The sequence below is a fragment of the Pyrus communis genome, chromosome 7 (assembly GCF_963583255.1).
Source record: "Pyrus communis chromosome 7, drPyrComm1.1, whole genome shotgun sequence".
In the NCBI taxonomy this organism is placed as follows: domain Eukaryota; kingdom Viridiplantae; phylum Streptophyta; class Magnoliopsida; order Rosales; family Rosaceae; genus Pyrus; species Pyrus communis.
The window spans coordinates 4,750,652-4,768,693 of record NC_084809.1 but is presented as its reverse complement, the minus strand read 5'-3'; the positions used below and the strand labels follow the sequence as shown (position 1 = coordinate 4,768,693).

The following is an 18,042-nucleotide window of genomic DNA, read 5'->3' as shown; positions in this document are numbered from 1 at the left end:
ATACTAGAAGAAACCTTGCAATGACTTATAAGAGGTTGGACGGCTTTTATATTGCCAATTAATTTTATTACGAAGCCTCAACTCTTCAGAAAGTTTACAATTACAACAAATGGCAGTAAATTTAGCGGATTATTTTGAGCCTAAAATAGAAAATTGGTGTTCTGAGTTTTGAAACCCACAAAACCCGTTTTGACGCACAATTACAATACAAGGCCAGCAGGAGTCAAATGTTTGACGATATCCACACATATGTAACAATGTCCTTAACCAATGGAAATTACCATATATATCCCTGCAAAAAATCCCACCTCCCCTTCCTCACCTTGACGGCCACCTTCGGGCTCCATTATCTGCACCTGACCATCATTAGATCGAAGAAGAAGAAAGATCAAGTACCTCTTTTTCTTCTTCGATCTCTAAATACTTACCTAGAACATACGTACAATCTATGAATGCACATTAAGTAATTGAAGGATTAAGTACGTACATACGTACTTGATTCAATTGCTCTTGCTACCTAGTCATACCATCGAAATTATCATATATTATGCACCCTGGTCCTAATCAACATCCACCGCCACACATGATGCATCAAGATCCAGGTTATCCAGGTCCCAATGGCCGGAATCCTCCTCGCTTTAATGGCCAGTACCGCCCTAATGGGCGCCGCAAAAACAGTTGTCTGCGATGCTACTGTTGGTGTTGTTGTTGCATCTTCGTAATCCTAGTGGTAATCATTGCTGCCGTGGCCATCAGCCTAGTAATTATCAATCCCCGTAAGCCCAAATACAGTATTAGCGACTTCTCTGTCAAGGCATTCAACCTCACCCCTGATTACAACCTCCATGCGCAATTTGTGGTCACGGTAAAGGCCGAGAATCCCAACAAAAGAATATCCATTGTATATGGGAAGGGCAGCACCGTGCAGCTCAAGTATTCCGGGATGAAACTTTGTACCGGGGTTGTCCCACATTTTCGTCAACCGACGAGAAATACCACCTTGATGGACGTGGACTTGAGAGGAGACTTGAAAGGGAGTGACTTTAAGGGCCCTATCGGGGAGTCACTTATGCAGAAAATCAAGAGTGGCAGGATCCCTGTGACTGTTTCGGTTAGGGTGCCAGTCAATGTAGGACTCGGAGCATACAATGTATTGCCGGATCCAATCGGGATTTATGTTGACGCCTCCATGGTGGTCAACAATTTGTCCCAGCCAGATAAGAAAGTACAGATTTCAGACCCTAAATATCACTTTAATTTTGGATATAAGTTCAAGAAATGATAAATTCATGAATGTCATAACTTCGAATTCAAAATATGTACAAGGTGGGAAGTTAAGCATTTGCACGGCAAGCTATTTGCTTAATTTCTGCAGAGGGAAGATCGATTGCATGGTTAGTTATTATGTGGTTCTTGCACACAACAGAATTTCCTTTCTTTTCTTTCAAATGTAAAATATACAAAAATCATTGCATCTTTCACTTTAGTAGCACCGGTACTCTCGTACATGAACAATCTTGTAGATAGATTGCATATCAATTAAGAAAATTTCATGTTAGCGTTTTTGTAAATAAGTCTTTTTTTTTTTTTTTGTGTGTGTAACATGCATGGTTTATGAGTGCTTTCGTTCAAGAACCACCTTTATATATACACACACACACTAGAAAGAAAACAAAACCAAATATTAATTTGCTTTCTATGGGTGCATTGGCATAGATAAGTGTTATAATATGTAGCAAGGTTCATGGGGACAGAAACATATAATTAATTAAGAATAAACTGATTATGAAATTTTTTTGCACATATTATTTCCCTTCAATTTTGAGAAGAAATTGATCATGAAAACATTGTGGATTGGATCAATCGGATTGTGAAATAGACAATAAATCCGTGTGTCAAAATGCAAATGTGCCTAAAATTAATGAGTTGATTGAAATCTCTATTGTGCGGTTTCGAATTCCTATCAATTCTCTCTCTCTAACAACTATTTAATTCAATAATGATATCATTTTATTGAAAAAAAACATTTTATGATATGGTCATATTGGACATGTCCACTGCTATTGGCATTCATAAAAAAATTTCAACATACACGTAGGGGTCATCATTTGGTTGTAGAGCTGCAGGTCAAGAGGGCTGGCCCGAACCCTTTATTGTTAGACAAATGTTTAGGTCATCTCCAACCGAGGGCTGTTAGAAGGCTCGTTTTAGCCCTCTGATCCTCTAATATATTAATATTTTAATGAACAATACAGGGTTATAATTGCCTCCGTCTCCAATCGAAGACCATGGGGCTCGTTTTAGCCCTGTCACAAAAAATCGTTTCCAACCGAGGGCCAAACATAATGTATTATTTAAAAACAACAACTAAATTTAAAAACGACAAATTAAATTTAAAAAGTACAAAATTAAATTTAAAACTACAAATTAAATTTAAAAACTACAACAACTTAAATTTAATATCCATAATCAACATCATCTTCATCACCCACCATATTAAATTTAAAAACTACAACAACTTAAATTTAATATCCATAATCAACATCATCTTCATTATCCACCATTGCAGGAGTATAGTCAGAGGTAAACAACTGCCGTCGAGTCATAATTTTTTTTTCCTATCAAAATAAGCCTTACTCATTGGAGTGTAATTCAAACTATTCCTTTCCATATTCTTATCATCCATCTCTTCTTGTATTTGTTTGGCCCGTTCTTCATGCCTACACTTCCTTTCTTCCGCCTCAAGGGCATTTTGCTCCGCCATTAATCGCAATGAGGCCGCCACTTCTTGTTGAGTGGTGTAATCATCATTTGCCTTACCCTTTTCCTTCAACCTTCGCGCTTTGTTTCGTCCCATAGCCCTAGGTATGGAGCCTTCACCTGAAGACGATTTTCTACCCTTGTTTGTTGAATGGTAGGAGATCCATCTTCATCCATATCTACAGTTGAGGATGCAGTTTTGAACACTAGCGTAGGATCTCTATGTTGAGGTGAATCTTCAAATAACACCCACCCTTTACAAATTTCCCAACAACTATGAAACTGAAAGGGTTTTGAGCTGCTTTCCATATACAATTCCTCTGCTTGGCATACCTAGAAAATATAATTACAAAAATTAAAGGAAATTAATTTATGAAATTAAATGTAATGTAATTAAATATTTAAAATAAATTGTGAAAACACTTACTTCATCGTAGTAATTAGCACTGCTTTCATGTCTACTTGCGGCTGCTAACAATGCTTGATGCTATTTGTTCAAACTTGGCTGAAGATGTTTCTTCCATCTTGAAGAACTACTCTCGTGGTTTCGGATATTCAGTGGAGTTGTGCCTTCATAGAACTCTAAGTATTTTTTGGATACACGAGTCCAAACACCGTCATTTGTTTGACAATTCTCCCTCACACTATCTTCCGACACCTATCTATAAGCCTTGCAAAGAGCTTCGTCTTCTTTTAGGCTCAAAGCCCTACCTTTCATTGCAAACGAGGCCATTTGAAAATTATTGACAAAATTGAAGGATAGATTTTTGAAAGAGGAAAGAAAATATGAGAATTGAAATGGTGTAGGAATGGTGAAAATTTTGTGAGGAATAATGAATGAATGGTTTAGGTATTTATAGGGAAAAAAAATAGAATTTTTAAGAATTAAAAAAAAAAAAAAATATTGAATCCAACGGTAATTGGCATTAACTAGCCGTTTGATTCAGATTTTTCATTAAGCAATACTGATATAACCGACATGAATATATTTATATTAAATATACTCATGTCAATTATATCCGATAGGATTGCTCTGATTTTCAGTCAGCCCTTTGGCTCTTTGGCCCTTTCAGATTCCATGGGGCCTACGAGCCATTTGGCCTAGCTCTCGGTTGGAAATGATTTTCAGACTATTTTCGGTCATCTGGACCCTTTGGTTGGAGATTGCCTTACATTATTATCATATTATAAATCTAAATAATGCATTTTGACAATCATCGTCATGGGATCCATATCAGCTGGGAGCTTCTCTCGGATCCAGTGGACCACATAATCGTGGCCGTTTATCCAAATCGTGCGGTCATCTGAATCAAGGCTAATCCAGGCCTTGTGATACGAGGCCTTGCGATACGAGATGGAAAAGGCAAAGCAGTGTTTGCATATGCTGTGGAATGTCGTCAAGCAAAAATTTATAACCTTCTATACGGGGTGCTGATGGAAAGTGATATTAGAAATCCTTTGCGTTCTGCAGATACATTTAACAATAGTATTCTACATTCAGCGGCGAATCTATCTGCGAACCTTAATCATATTCAGGGTGCAGCGCTGCAAATGCAAAGCGAACTGCAATGGTTCAAGGTTAGTCTTAATTTCTCACTGCATATTCATGAGATAAATTATTCACCCAACATGTATATATGGCCATGGCTCTACTTGCCACCTAACAAGTCTAACCCAATATCGACTGACAGCGAGTGAAGCTAGCGGTCTAATTACTTTTGATATAACACACATAAATACTTTAAACTGAAAGGCAGAGAAAACTACATCTTCGATTATAGTATTAAGAGAGAAAAGCTATTGTTAAATTCATTATACATGTGCATAATGAATTGTCCATAGCCGACAAGATGTAACGTTGCCAATTTGCAAGATGTAACGTTGGAAGTAAGATGCCTAATCTCTTAATGAAATTAATTTGTATACTAGTTTACAATATTTACCGGTTAGTTAGAGTACCCATTAAAACAAGGGTATCAATATCCTATAATTGAAACGATGATTTGGTCATTAATGCCATTATGTTCACACATAAGATCCTACCTTGACAATGTAATAAGATCTTCACAACGGAAAAAACCAACTTTGTTACAATAATAACAATGATATTTTGCGTATGTAAAACTGCACTGTAAATTTGATGATTATAGTGTGACTATACATTTTTTGTAATTTAGCTGAATGTTGTCGTTATATTTTCATATTGTTTAAGATGGAAGTAAATAGCTCAAAAGTCAATAATAATGATGGATAATTTCACATCTTTTAGATTTTTATTGGAATAAATGGTAGGTGATCTGTAGGATATAATTATAAAATAAAAATATGTTTGAAGACACAAAGGGTCGCATATTTTTAGGGCTTTTTTGTAGGGTTTAGAGTAGAATTGTATATACATAACCCAAAACTCTATATTTTCACTAAAACAGACGGTTCCAATATTTACATATACAAAACCTAATTTTATAATGAAAGAAATATACGTAATCTTTTTCCTACTAAAATAGGGACTCTTGAAAGATCTCCTAGAATCCCTAAAATTTAACTCATAGGCTGAGAGAATCATCTGACCTTTTACGATGGGTTACGGTTTCTGACTTTCAAGGGTTCCCCAAATATAATAGTTTCATTGCTTGGTCAATGGACACCCCTGATCTACAGTAACCCATGGCTTTGATAACGACACAAGCCATGAAACATCGTTTGCCCGTCGCAACTATCGCTATTGCGCATGCTTTTCTGTAGTCTTATGAGACAGTTGTTCAGACATGCGCTTCAATAAACCACTAAACTTTTACTTGCTAGCAGCAAAATGAGAAAAGGTAAAAAATAGGAAAAAAAAAAATCCTAAGATGCCTGGTCTTATTTCTACTAACCTCCATGTACCTCTTAAATGGTTGTAGTTGGTAAGTTTTTATTTAATGAAATGTAGGAGGTGGAGAGCATTGTACCTGTCAATGCCCCTGGATTGATAAATTATACTGATCGCATGACAGCTCGAGCATTATTTACCAAGAACCACAAAGAATTGGTGGAGGGTGAGAAATCGATGAAAGCGACTGCAACTTCTTGTACAGTTGTAGGTGCTTTAATTGTTACAATGATGTTTTCTGCAGCATTTACAGTTCCTGGAGGAAACACACAAGACAAAGGCTATCCCACATTTTTGGGTAAAAAGCTGTTCATGGTTTTTATAATGTTAGATTCTATATCACTATTTTTTTCCACAACTTCAGTAATGATATTCTTAGGGTTGCTCAAATCGCGTTATTCCGAAGAAGACTTCCTCGTATCTTTACCCACAAAAATGATATTAGGCTTTTTCCCCCTTTTTTTCTCTATCGTGGCTATGATGTTGGCCTTCTCTTCTGCCCTTATCCTTATGCTTGACAAACAATCATGGATTGTTATCCCAGTTATTCTTCTTGCGACTCTTCCAATCGCCTCATTTGTGTGGATGCAATTTCCCCTCCTTCGTGACACATGCATTTATACTTATGGACCAGGAAAGTTTGACAAAAAAAAGAAACGCAGAAATTAAATTCTTCATGCCATGTAATTTTATGTATTTTTTTCCTCTTGATGTAATATGTTTGATGTTTATCTTTGGTTGATTTTGTTCATTGTACGAAGTGATTAATAAGATCCAGTTACCTCTTAGCTAATTGACTGGTGTTTTTGCTGTAATTGTTGGAAGAGAAATAAGTCATGATCTGTATTTATTTTTTAGAAATTGAATAACTAATTATTAATCGAACTCTACTTACGGTAGACTCGCATATTCTTCTGTTTAGAGTGTAGAACTGTTCAGACAATGACAAGTCAAAGAGCTAGACCATGAGCTTGCGCTCGTACTAGTTAGAGCTCTTAACAAAATAGCAAGAAGAAATGAAATATCAGAAAGAGAGATGAGAGAGAAACGAAAGAGATTTCTGCATTTGACTGTGTACCAGTCCATATTTCATACTATCTCCAACCAAGGGCCAAAGGGCCATAGGCCAAACATATCCTTGTGACAAAAAATCATCTCCAATCGAGGAGACCAAAGATGAAATGTGAAGAATTGAAATAAAACAAGGTAATATAGTATGGAATAGTGAAAAATATGTGAGAAATTGCTTAGGAAAAAAATTATAAAAAAAAAAGTGGGCTGGGCAAAAAATTCCTACAAAAAAAAAAAGTTGGCTGGCTTATCGGGCTAGCTAGCAAGCTAGAGATGGCAGTCGGCTGGCATGATTGGCTGATTTTGGCCCAGTGGGGCTTACAAGCCCTTTGGTCTAACTCTCAGTTAGAGAAGATTTTCGTGTCATTTCAAATTATTTTTGACCCTTTTGCTCTCTGATTGAATCGGTTGAAGATGACCTTAGTGTAGATAATATCGCTTAACCCATCTCTTCACCCCTTAGTGTTATTAATATCATTTGTTCAAATATATATATAATTATAAATTGACATAATTTTAAAATATCAGATGCAAGGTGAAAAACATAAAACCTTACTCATTAGCACAAAATTATATTTTATGCATTTCCCGAGTAAAACTCTTTATAATATTAAACAAGACCCTCCAAGGAATGGATGCTAGTTGTGATGTGCAAATCCGAATTCTTGCCGAATTCTTGCCGATTTCTCTTTGTGAGGATGCTGAGGATTCATGAATCATATTCGTTTATCGTATATCATATAGTTAGAAACTATTTTAAATATTTTTATTTAAAATTAAATACAAACAATGCTTAACAAAAATTAATTATATAATGTACGATGAACGAATATGATTTATGAGGAGCATCCTGTTGGGTGTTGTGCTACTGCGCGGTGTGCACTAATGATTAGCAAAGCAAGAAACACTATAAAAGAATGTTGTGAGAGTCAGCAAGCCACCTTTTTGGTTTTCTTATAAATTGAGCATCATCGTTCATCATTGGAGCTTTGCCTTTATCCACCACGCCATGCTTGCTCCCTCCACTCAACCCTGCAGTTTATTGCATGCCATGTCTCATGTATGCAGCATGCCCCTGTGGCATCAGTTGGTCACCAGCTCAATATTTACACATAAATTACTAGTTTAGAGAGAGAGAGAGAGAGAGAGAGAGAGAGAGAGGTGGGTTTGATTACCTATTCCTAGAAAACAACCAACCACGCAGCCATTTTGTGCATTTGTTTTGGTGAAGCAGGTTCTGTGTTCGCATATTATTTTTCTTTTTCACATTTATCCGACAAGGAGGGGAATGAGCAGATGGGGGTCCAATGTCAATGAGTGTGTGTTAAGGTTGTGTGCAAAATACAATAACGTCCAACTAATACAAATTACAAAGGTCAGTTGATATGCACAAACTACACCAACCATACCAATCTTTTCGGCTCAACAATGTTTATGAGTAATACGTATTCCATTTGTACTTTTTATTCGTGATTACAAGATTTCTCTTGTTCTTTCAGAAAAGAAAAAGAAAAACTCAACACTTGGATCATTTTATTTCTATGTTTTAATTTTTCTAATGATATTTTGTTCTATTGGAGAGTCGTTAAGCGTCATTTTAGAAAAATCTAATACAATTGAAATGATACAGAGTCAAGTTAAGCCACACAATAGGTCCAAAAAAAAAAAAAAAAAAAAAAAAAACCAAAGTTCTATGTTTATTTTATATTTTTATGTGATTCGAAACTGAGACTTTTCAAAAAATACCAACCACTTAAAAGTGCACAATTTCATTACACAATATTTTCAACATTATCTAAAATTAGGAATCTTGATGCCTATATAAACTTTCTGCTACCAAAGTTTCTGTAACCAGTTTTCGTCCAATTCGTTTTTTTATTCCGTGTGTTTATATAGCTCTTGTGTTTTTGTGATTTTTCTACTTTCTAATTGATTCATGACCACGTACTTCTGGGTTTTAGGAGCCGGCTGACTTCATTCTGATGAACTTTTAGAGATATTTATGATTTGGCTTGATCAACAATTTCTTCATTTTGTCTCCTCCTGGAGTCATCAAATATCATCATTATCCAATCTTTTTTCCCAGGTTTTCTCTTCAATGATAAAGAATGAGCCTTTTTCCTTTACAACACAATTATCAAAATTATATTTGGAACCGGACCTTCGCAAAAAAACTAACCCATGTCCTGTTGCTCTAATCTCTGTTAACGAGGGTTTCCAGAGTAGCCTCAAAAGTGTCCCAAACGACTTGTAGTAGCGGGAGCAGTTTTTCAAGGAGACCAACAACTGTCTCGTGCCTCCACAATCTCTCTCTCCTCTCTCTCCCACTCTCTTTCTCTCTCCAAAACCTTTTCAAACCCACTCTTAAATACATGCAACCCCCTCTAAAGTGATCAACCCAACTGTCATCTGGTGGTTACTAGTTCTTCAACTTCTCTCCTTCACATTTTCTCTCTTTCCCATTATTCCTCAAAGCTTAAGCTGCAAATGAAGCTGGTTTTCCCTGCTACCATTTTGTTCTTTCACCTTCAAAACAATCCAAAATTTATTCCGCAATTGTAGACATGTTCGACATCTTATTCGGGTGGCGAAGGGCTTCGAAGTGGTAACTTAATTCAAACCATGCAATCTTTGAAGCTGTTTCTTTTGTTGCAATTGTATCATAGCTTTATCTTTTATAAAACCAAAATCATTGTATTGTTTTGTTTTGTGTGTGCTTGTTTTTTGGATTGCAGCAAGAGGCTGATCAAAGAGGTGCACTGCCGGCTCAAGTTGTTGAAAAACAAGAGGCAAGCAATTGTCAGGCAACTACGTCAAGACGTGGCGGAGCTGATCAAACACGGTCATGAAGACAAAGCCTTCAACAGGGTATGAATGTAACAGTAGAAATCCCGTGATATCTTCTCTGCTTTTCTAATTTTAATTCGTCATGAATATTCTTGTCAATTAATTATTTTCATAGTACATATAGTTGGTTGAACTAATTTGGCACCTGGGTTTCTTCAAATTCCTCAACTTTTGGTTGAGAAAGTTGAGTAGTTAAAACTGAAAGTACAACCAGAAAATATGCGTTTGTTGGAAATTTTTAATATTATTGTGCTGCCAACAATTCTGAGTCTTCTGGGATTTTTTTACCTTTTTTTTTCTCGTTGAATTCTCTAATTTTTTTTTGGGTTTGCCATACTAAATCCAATATTATGTTTTCTGATTTGGGATATTGTGATTCCCCCAAAGCACTTTTGGGTGACAAAAGTGGTGCGGTTAAACTAAAGTGCTACCAAGAACAACTTGAGTATCGAATTACTACTAACACTTTTTGAAATTTGGGCCATTTGATTTTTCAGGTTGAGCAGATAATCAAAGACGAATCCGTAGTGGCATTATATGAAGTGTTGGACAATTTCTGTGAATTCATCCTCATCCACCTTCCTTACATCCGCAGACACAAGTACGCCTTGATCTGAATTTTTTCTATTTTGTTCCCAAGTTTTTATGTTTTCCTCACTTGATCTTAAGTAATTGTGTTTGTGCTGCAATTTGGTGGTTGTTCAGGGACTGCCCAAATGACATAAATGAAGCAGTTTCAAGTCTTATATATGCTTCTGCAAGATGTGGGGATCTGCCTGAGCTTAGGGCGATCAGGAAGCTATTCGGAGAACGTTACGGGCAGAAATTCACAATGAGTTCTCTTGAACTACTCCCTGGGAATCTGGTGAGCCGTGAGGTACGATGTCAAGTTTTACGATTTTGCAACAAATTTTTTAAAGGGTGTTTCTGTTGATCTCATAAGGCTATCGGAAGTTATACATGAGTGTGAACTAACAAAATCCAAAACTACAGGTAATAGAGAAACTCTCCCAAAAGTCAGTAACAGATGATATGAAGCATATATTGGTCAGTGAAATAGCAAGAAATTACTGCATCAAACCACAGGTTTTAGCTATTGAGTACCATTCAGAATGGCAACAAAAGGTAATTACTCATTAGTACTTCAATAAATATGTCTAGAACATTTATGCTATTATATATCTTTTATAAACAACAACAACAAAGTCTTATCCCAGAGTTGGCTGTACGAATCCTAGAACGCTACTGTGCTCGATTTTGTGCAAAGTCTTCCGTTAGCTCCCAGTACTCTATGTCTTTTATCATACTTGAAATTAAAATATTAGTCCTTTTGTTCAATGCATATTAGGTGAAGGAAATTAGTGGACATCAAGTACTGGATGCAGATTATTATGGACGAACCAAAACATCTGGAATGCAAGTTTTAAACGTCGAGGAAATGGAAAGAGAAGCCGTAGATGCTGATTCTAATGTATCTAGAACTTCTGCTAGTTCTTCATTAGTTATGCCACTGATTGAAGGGAATTTTTCTGAAGCTGGTTCTCCAAATATATCAGCTCCGGGCACCGAAGAAAGTCGGAGCAGTACTTCTGGTAGCACAAGTCATGGTACAACAAGAGATGGAGATATTGTGATTTACCTTGATGACATAGAAGAGGTTCAGTTTTCTACAACAAGAGATGCAGACTCCCAGGACCAAAGACTCTTCAAGTTCAAAGGTATCGCACCAAAGAGGGAGAATCTTGAAAGCAGTTGTGATCTCAGTTATGTGGAATGTTATGAGACTTGGAGTGAGAATTGCGAGTCAAAAAGCCCAAGGAGATCAAGGTGGAAGGGAAGTGGGAGAAGACCGAGGAAGAGATCGATTTCTCAGGAAAATCAATGCTTTAAGGATAATGAATGTCTAAATTACTATGGCAGAAAGCATCAAGAAGTTCAACCGTGGAAGCAAAAGAGAGGGATTACAGCTAGGGTTGGATTTCCAACTTATGGACATGAACAATTGAACAGGGGAATCGAATGGCCTGCAGTGCGTCCAGAGCCAATGAGGAGGAAGAGCTATGGCAATGAAGCAATGATGTATAACGTTTTCACGTATCCAGATCATCAGCATCCCACTATGCAAAACAAAGTGCTCAAAGGAAGAGTAGAGGAATCGAGTTTTCGATGCAGGCGTACCTCATATAATTCCACATCTCCACATGTGACTAATTCTTGGAGTGCAAGAAAAGGAACACTACCTCCTTATTCCAGAGCCGTGACAATGCCGCCCGAAAGAGTTAAGGACAATCACAAAGATGACTTCCGACGATCGTATTCCGATGCCTTCCAGTATCCTACTCATGTCCACCCTAAGCTGCCTGACTATGATGATATAGCAGCTAAATTCATGGCACTGAAGAAAGAGCGTCTGCAAAATAAGCATCGTTGCAACAACCAGAAAATTTAGCTTACAACAAAGTAGTCTGCACTATATAGGATCACTAGCTGTGCAATCTTTCAATTCATTTTCACATTCAAGTCTTTTCAGGATGTCTTATTTTAAATTCCCATGTAATAGAGAGTCCAAGACAATGTCTAGAACAACTTGTTCTCATCATTCATTTTATTTGGTTATTTTATAGCGATATTACTAGGTTACGCTAAGAAGAAAGGGAAATGTTTAAAGTTTAAACCCGGGACCCAGTTGATTATTTGATATAAATTTTTGTTTGGTCATTTTGAGTCCCAAGCGTGGGGTGGTGGCTTAATCCAAGAATTTAGTGTACGTTTGTTTCACCAGATTATCCTTACGGATTACTGTATTTAGTCCTTATCCGCTTTTCATCAAATTTAAATGATTATTTAGCACTATCCTCCTTCTACTCCAAAGTTACACCAAACATGGGACAAAGTTAAGTCCATGCTAAATCAATCCAAGCTTCTTGCTAGAATTTTCACAGTGCAGACGGCAGACCAGATCATATGATAAACTCATCAATTCTTGTATTCGTTTTCCACATAATTTTCATGAAACAGTTCACAGTTTAGACACAGATGTTTATAAAAAACAAAACAAACAAAAGAACAGGGTTAAATATAACTGTGTTCCCTAAAATACTCTGATTCCTCAGTTGAGGTTAAATTTTGTAGCCCTCCGGTATGGTCATTGTCGCACTCTAGTCCTCCTCCGTCATTTTTCTCCGTTTGTTTTGGGTTCAGTGGCCAATTCTTAAGAAAATTGTGGTTTTTCACTAAATCCATAAATTTTCTACATATAATTCAATCAAATAGTTGTCAAAGAAATTAAACAATTCAAGGAGTGTTATACAACAGATCTAAAGGTCCTTAAGCAGCGAAGTGTACAGAGTATTGAAATATTATGCCACTTGATCGAAAGCGAACCCAAAAGGCAAACAAAATAGGAGACTACAAAATTAAACAATTCAAGGAGTGCTATAATTAACACAAACACAACACACACAACAAAACACTTCACAACTTGCAAAAATTACACTACTTAGGCCTTCCATGGTAGTTTAATAAGTGTGACGCCTATATGTGGATTAGACACGGTAAGTTGAATTCGTATTGAGCGATGCCTATATATGTGGATTAGGCACTGTAAGTTGAATTCATATTGTCACAGTAGTGCGAGTTGATAAAATGACTTTTATATATTAGATTGATTATCTCTTTTATCTCTCTTAATTATCATATATTGTATATGCATTACACTCATAAGTTCCATATATTAAACTCAAAAATAAGAGTAGCACTCATATTTTGCAACCCACAGTAGAAGTTTGATACTTGTATTATTAGTATCACGTTCGATTTTTCTATCCAGCGTGGAATGTCATAGTGCCATTTCCACTGTAGAGGGGGCGTTGAGGGGAAGCAAAAAGTGCAGTCGCATGGGGCCCCTAAATTTTTGCCATCTAACATCATGTAACAATGTTCTAAAAAATTACTTTTGTTAGCACTTTAAAACCGCATTGTGCACTCCTTATTAGAGTATTTGTTTTTCCTTCTAAATATAAAAACTTGGAGTACAATGAGATATTTTGAGTGTCTACCCTTAAAAACGAAAGTTTCTTAATTTTATTATATAACAACGTTGTATATTCAAGTAAAACTTAAAACTTAGAAGCTTGAAGTTTTTTTTTTTCATGTTTGTTTGTTTAAGATAAAATTGATTTTGATTATTTAGTAAAGGTTATGTTTGTAGATCTTTTTACTTATCATTAATGACACTTGTAAACATGCAATCAGTGAGTGCTAAAGTTTGTTTGTTTTTTTGTTTTTTTTTTTTAAACAAACTAATATTATATACACTAAGGGAGGTGAGGGAGTGGGCTAAACGTCACAATGGGCTAACAATAGTATTGTTCAAATTTGTCTTTAACGATAATTGAACCTAAAATCTCTCACTTCCAAGTGAAGAGGAATACCACTAGACTGTAGTACTAAGTGACTTTGTTTTAATTTAAGTGAATGTTTTCTAGTATCAATATATTGTCATACTTTTATTCATACTTAAAACTATCTTAAGAAAGGCCCATTTTACAAATTTCGCATAAAGCTTCCAAAATCTATCAGAAACGGCCCTATCCACTGTAGTCAAAGGAAATTGAAAAGCCATTGACTTGGATTTAAGGCTTTAGATTGCAAAATATTCTATGCTCTAGAGTATTGTAGTCACACCGTCCAATTACTTCTATGCCAACTCACCTCATATATTTCCCAACCACCTCATAGACATTAACAGAAAGATCGACCGAATTACACTAAACTAACAGGTGAATAGATGCATAAGAGAACTTGTATAAAACGAGTACACTAGCGTCCTACGTCACAAATTTTTCTCCCTATCAACGCTCAAAATAACTCGAAAGGGAAGCATATAAGGGAGCCTGCAAAATTTGACTAATAACAGATGAGAAGGAGAGAAGAAAAAGATAAGCGTCCGTTCTGAGGTAATCCTTATCCTTAATTTTTGTTTTATTGGGGAACTAGATAATCCTTATCCTTGATTTTGGCAAAACAACCCCACAAAACCAGACAAAAGTCTCTTGCTTGCGCAATGCTACATGTCCAAAGAACCAACCTTGTACTTTGAGTGCATTTTTACTCATCATATGCTTACTATACTATTTATCATCGTTAAAATGTTGAATATACAGCAAAAATGCCCCCTTGTACCTTACAGTACTACACTACTACTCATGCGGCTAAGGTTTGAAATTTCTTCAATATATTTTCGTGAAAAATATTTTTAAAATTAAAGAAAAATATAAATAAAATAAAAAAGAGATGAAATCTGAATTTCAATCTATTGGAAAAACTTGTAATTTGAAGCTAAAATCAATAAATTTTCGTATATCCACGTATCAATTAAATATCGAAGAATATCTACCGATAATATTTCAAACATTGCTTGTAATAGGCTTGTCTGGATAAAGGCGTAATTCTCAGTTAAATATTATCCTTTTATCAGTAAAATCTAAATAATAAATAAAAAATATAAAAAAAAGGATTTTGATTTTTTGTCCCTTTGTTCATTTACCATCTTGTATATGCAAGTTCAAGGTTCCAACCACATTTGTACATCTGATCTCACCTTCACAAAGGGTAAAAAAGTCAAAAATCGAAACTTCGAAACTAAAAACAACTCTAAACAAAAGCAAGGGTCTTGATCTCGTCAAAGCTAAACAAACGAGCCGATTTGAGTCGTCAAAACTGAACCATTTTTTACTTTTACTTTTGCCCCACCGCTCAGGCCACGTAATCGAGCCCAAGCTCCATTTTACACGCGCCGTCGTCGGCCGACGATGATCCGCCGTATTCAGCCTCAATTCTTCTCTTTTTAACCGGAACGACGTGGTGGCCGCGTGATGGCGGCTCCAACCCAAGCGTCAGCTCTAAAGCTAGCTCCCCATCCTGAACCGGCTCCCTCCGCTTGCGAGCCGGCTCGGGCTCGGCTCGGGAAAAGAGCTCAGCCTCAGCCGTCTCGGACGAAATCATGCTCTCCGATTCCTTGCTGTCACCGTCCACGTTGACAGCCGCCTCGGACTGGTGACTTAGCGACGACTCGTGACTCGTCGATCGGTTAAACTCGTTCCCACAGCAAACGGTAGAACTCGGCTTGGCCGAGTCATCAGCTCCTGAGCCACAGCCACAGCCCGACCCAGAACCGGAGTCTACTTTGTTGGTCTTCGGCTTGACAACGGACCGCTTGAACCGGTACCGAGTCTTAACCTTCTGAGGATCGTTGGACGCGGCCGAGTTCTCATCCTTGGACACGTGGCGAATGTCGTAGGCCTTGAGAGGCGGGCCATGCCCATCCGCCGCCGCTTCGGAAGTAATCGGCGTAATCGACTGGCCTTTCAGCACGGCTTCAACGGCGGCTTGGCAGAGCTGCCAGCTCCCGGACCACAACAACCCGACCGACCCGTAAATCGGGTTCACAATCCGACCGCATGCCTCGTATAGCAAAGACCGAAAGATGGCTGTAAATCCAAAACCAAAAACTATTAGTCCCAAGTCTTCTGTTTGTTTCTCGGGAAAAACAAAATGCCGGAAAATACATGCAACCGGGAAAAAGCAAAAGAAAAAGAGAACTGACCAGGGCGGAGATGTTCGGGGCCGGCGTTGACGAGGTTCATGAGTCCGGCGCGGCCGTAGAACTTGGCGAGGAAAACGGTGGCGTTTGCTTGGGCTTCCGGGCTCTTAATCCACTGCAGGCAAGGCCGGATGCTGCAATTTTCGTTGCAGCCCTTTCGGAGTATTCGGCATCCATTACAGCTCATCCGCATTTTCGCTTTCTTGTTCTTCTTCAAAACGGAGAGATGGGTTTTTCTGGGTTTTTAGAGAGAGAAAGTTGGGAATTTTAGAGAGAGGAGGTGATGGTTTTGGGTTTCAGGATTTTGGAGAAGAAATGGGAGAGGGTGGTGGGTATTTAAGTGGGGTGCGTGGTTGGGTTTACGGGTTGAGCTGCTGGGTTTACTCTTTTTCTCTCTCTGCCCACTGGCTTGCGGGGACGCAGCTGTTTTATCAATTTTTCTTGTGTGCAAAGCAAGACACTGGTTTCCATGTTCAAGGAGGGTCCCCTTCGTCTCTCTCTCTCCTGTACTTTCAAGTAAGCCCTCGTTTAAAAGTTTTTTTAAATAATTAAACGTATTTTGATAAAAATATTTTTAGAATTAGTGTTTAGTAAATTGTCAATTAACTTAAAAAAGCATTAAAATTTTTACCAACCGAATTCTAAGCAATCTACAAAGTTTATTATATTTTAATCCTTTTATTATTGTTTAATCCATTGTACTAATTTCATCCATGACTCTCGTTTTCAGTGCGTGAAACGTACTCCCAATTAGTGGGAGCCCCTTGCCTGTTTCCATTGGGGTTGGGGATTCACCCTTTTGATAGGATGAGTTTCAAAAAGTTGGGAAAACCATTTTATTTTTTATTCAAGATTTTGAAGTAATTTTTATTTTTTTTTGAAAATCATGAATTAAACAAAACATCATGGATGCATTAGTATTATATATTTTTCTTCGCTAATAAACGAAAAATTTAATAATCAATTTATATAAATAGTGAATTCGATGTGTTGTGCATGGTGAAGTTTAATTTAAATATCAACTTGATACCCTTTTATAAATAGGGAATTATAAATTTAAGGCATTTGGAAATGGTTTTGAAATGATTGAAAGTATTTTTGGTGAAAATATTTTTTAAACAAATCATAAGTCCTTAGTAAAAATCCAAATGAATTTCAGAAATATTGAAGTGCTTCCTGTAAGGTGCTTAAGTGTTTTGAAACCAATATCAATTTCTTTAAAAACACTTTTAGTAATTTTAAAAGTATTTCCGAACAAAGCATTTGAAAAATCAAGTCACTTTTCATATTCAAAAATCTTGAGTTTGAATTGCTCTATATTACAAGGAACTTGTGTATGAATTCAAAAAAATTACAATTGCAATGGCGAGGGTAAGATGGTAAATCGACAACAGAGGCTCCAAAGGCAGATACAAGTGGGGGAAAAGGGTGGATAGGCATGCAGATAGGACAAAACCAGGGAGGGGAAGAGAGCGGCGCGTGGCAGTCACGTTGAGGTGTCAGAGTGCGGTCGAATCGCCACATATCAGTGATGTGGGGTCCTTAATTAATTAATTAATTTAAAAAAACAGGAGTACAAAAGCACAGAAAAGAGCTCCCGGTTTTCGGGAGGTCGTACTGGTTTCGGGGAAAACCGGGTGAGGGGAGAAAAAACAGGGTGCCGGTTTCCGGTTTTGTACGGGACTGTGGGCGCCCTGCAAAATACGTGACCTATTCGCCAACGGTTTTGGAGCGGTCTCTTGCTCACGATTTACACACTCAAATTAGTATTTAATTATTTTTTTAATATTTGACCTTTATTTTAGGAAATTTTTGTTTATTTTAATGAAAAATTACATTTTTACATTAAAGAGTCAATCATGATACTATTCATTTTATAATTTATTTT

General features: G+C 37.0%; 3 protein-coding genes across 3 annotated transcripts; 2 read left to right on the top strand and 1 right to left on the bottom strand.

The window, feature by feature from the left end:
* The first annotated feature begins 295 nt into the window (after positions 1-295).
* LOC137741183 (NDR1/HIN1-like protein 6) lies at positions 296-1,574 on the top strand. Its single transcript, XM_068480990.1, has one exon. The coding sequence runs from the start codon at positions 548-550 to the stop codon at positions 1,280-1,282; it is 735 nt and encodes a 244-aa protein (XP_068337091.1). The 5' UTR covers positions 296-547; the 3' UTR covers positions 1,283-1,574.
* Positions 1,575-11,054: 9,480 nt separating this feature from the next.
* On the top strand, positions 11,055-11,999 carry LOC137739420 (uncharacterized). Its single transcript, XM_068478985.1, has one exon. The coding sequence runs from the start codon at positions 11,055-11,057 to the stop codon at positions 11,997-11,999; it is 945 nt and encodes a 314-aa protein (XP_068335086.1).
* Positions 12,000-15,056: 3,057 nt separating this feature from the next.
* Positions 15,057-16,582, bottom strand: LOC137740235 (LOB domain-containing protein 41-like). Its single transcript, XM_068480080.1, has 2 exons — positions 16,158-16,582; positions 15,057-16,041 (listed from the first exon to the last, which is right to left on the bottom strand). The coding sequence occupies exons 1-2, from the start codon at positions 16,345-16,347 to the stop codon at positions 15,308-15,310; spliced, it is 924 nt and encodes a 307-aa protein (XP_068336181.1). The 5' UTR covers positions 16,348-16,582; the 3' UTR covers positions 15,057-15,307.
* Between the last annotated feature and the right edge of the window lie 1,460 nt (positions 16,583-18,042).

Bases quoted from the DNA above. Each gene is read 5' to 3' on its own strand.
- LOC137739420 (XM_068478985.1), top strand. From the start codon at position 11,055: ATGCCACTGATTGAAGGGAATTTTTCTGAAGCTGGTTCTCCAAATATA.
- LOC137740235 (XM_068480080.1), bottom strand. From the start codon at position 16,347: ATGCGGATGAGCTGTAATGGATGCCGAATACTCCGAAAGGGCTGCAAC. The intron at 16,042-16,157 runs GTCAGTTCTCTT...TTGGATTTACAG, and splicing joins CCCCGAACATCTCCGCCCTG to CCATCTTTCGGTCTTTGCTA.
- LOC137741183 (XM_068480990.1), top strand. From the start codon at position 548: ATGCACCCTGGTCCTAATCAACATCCACCGCCACACATGATGCATCAA.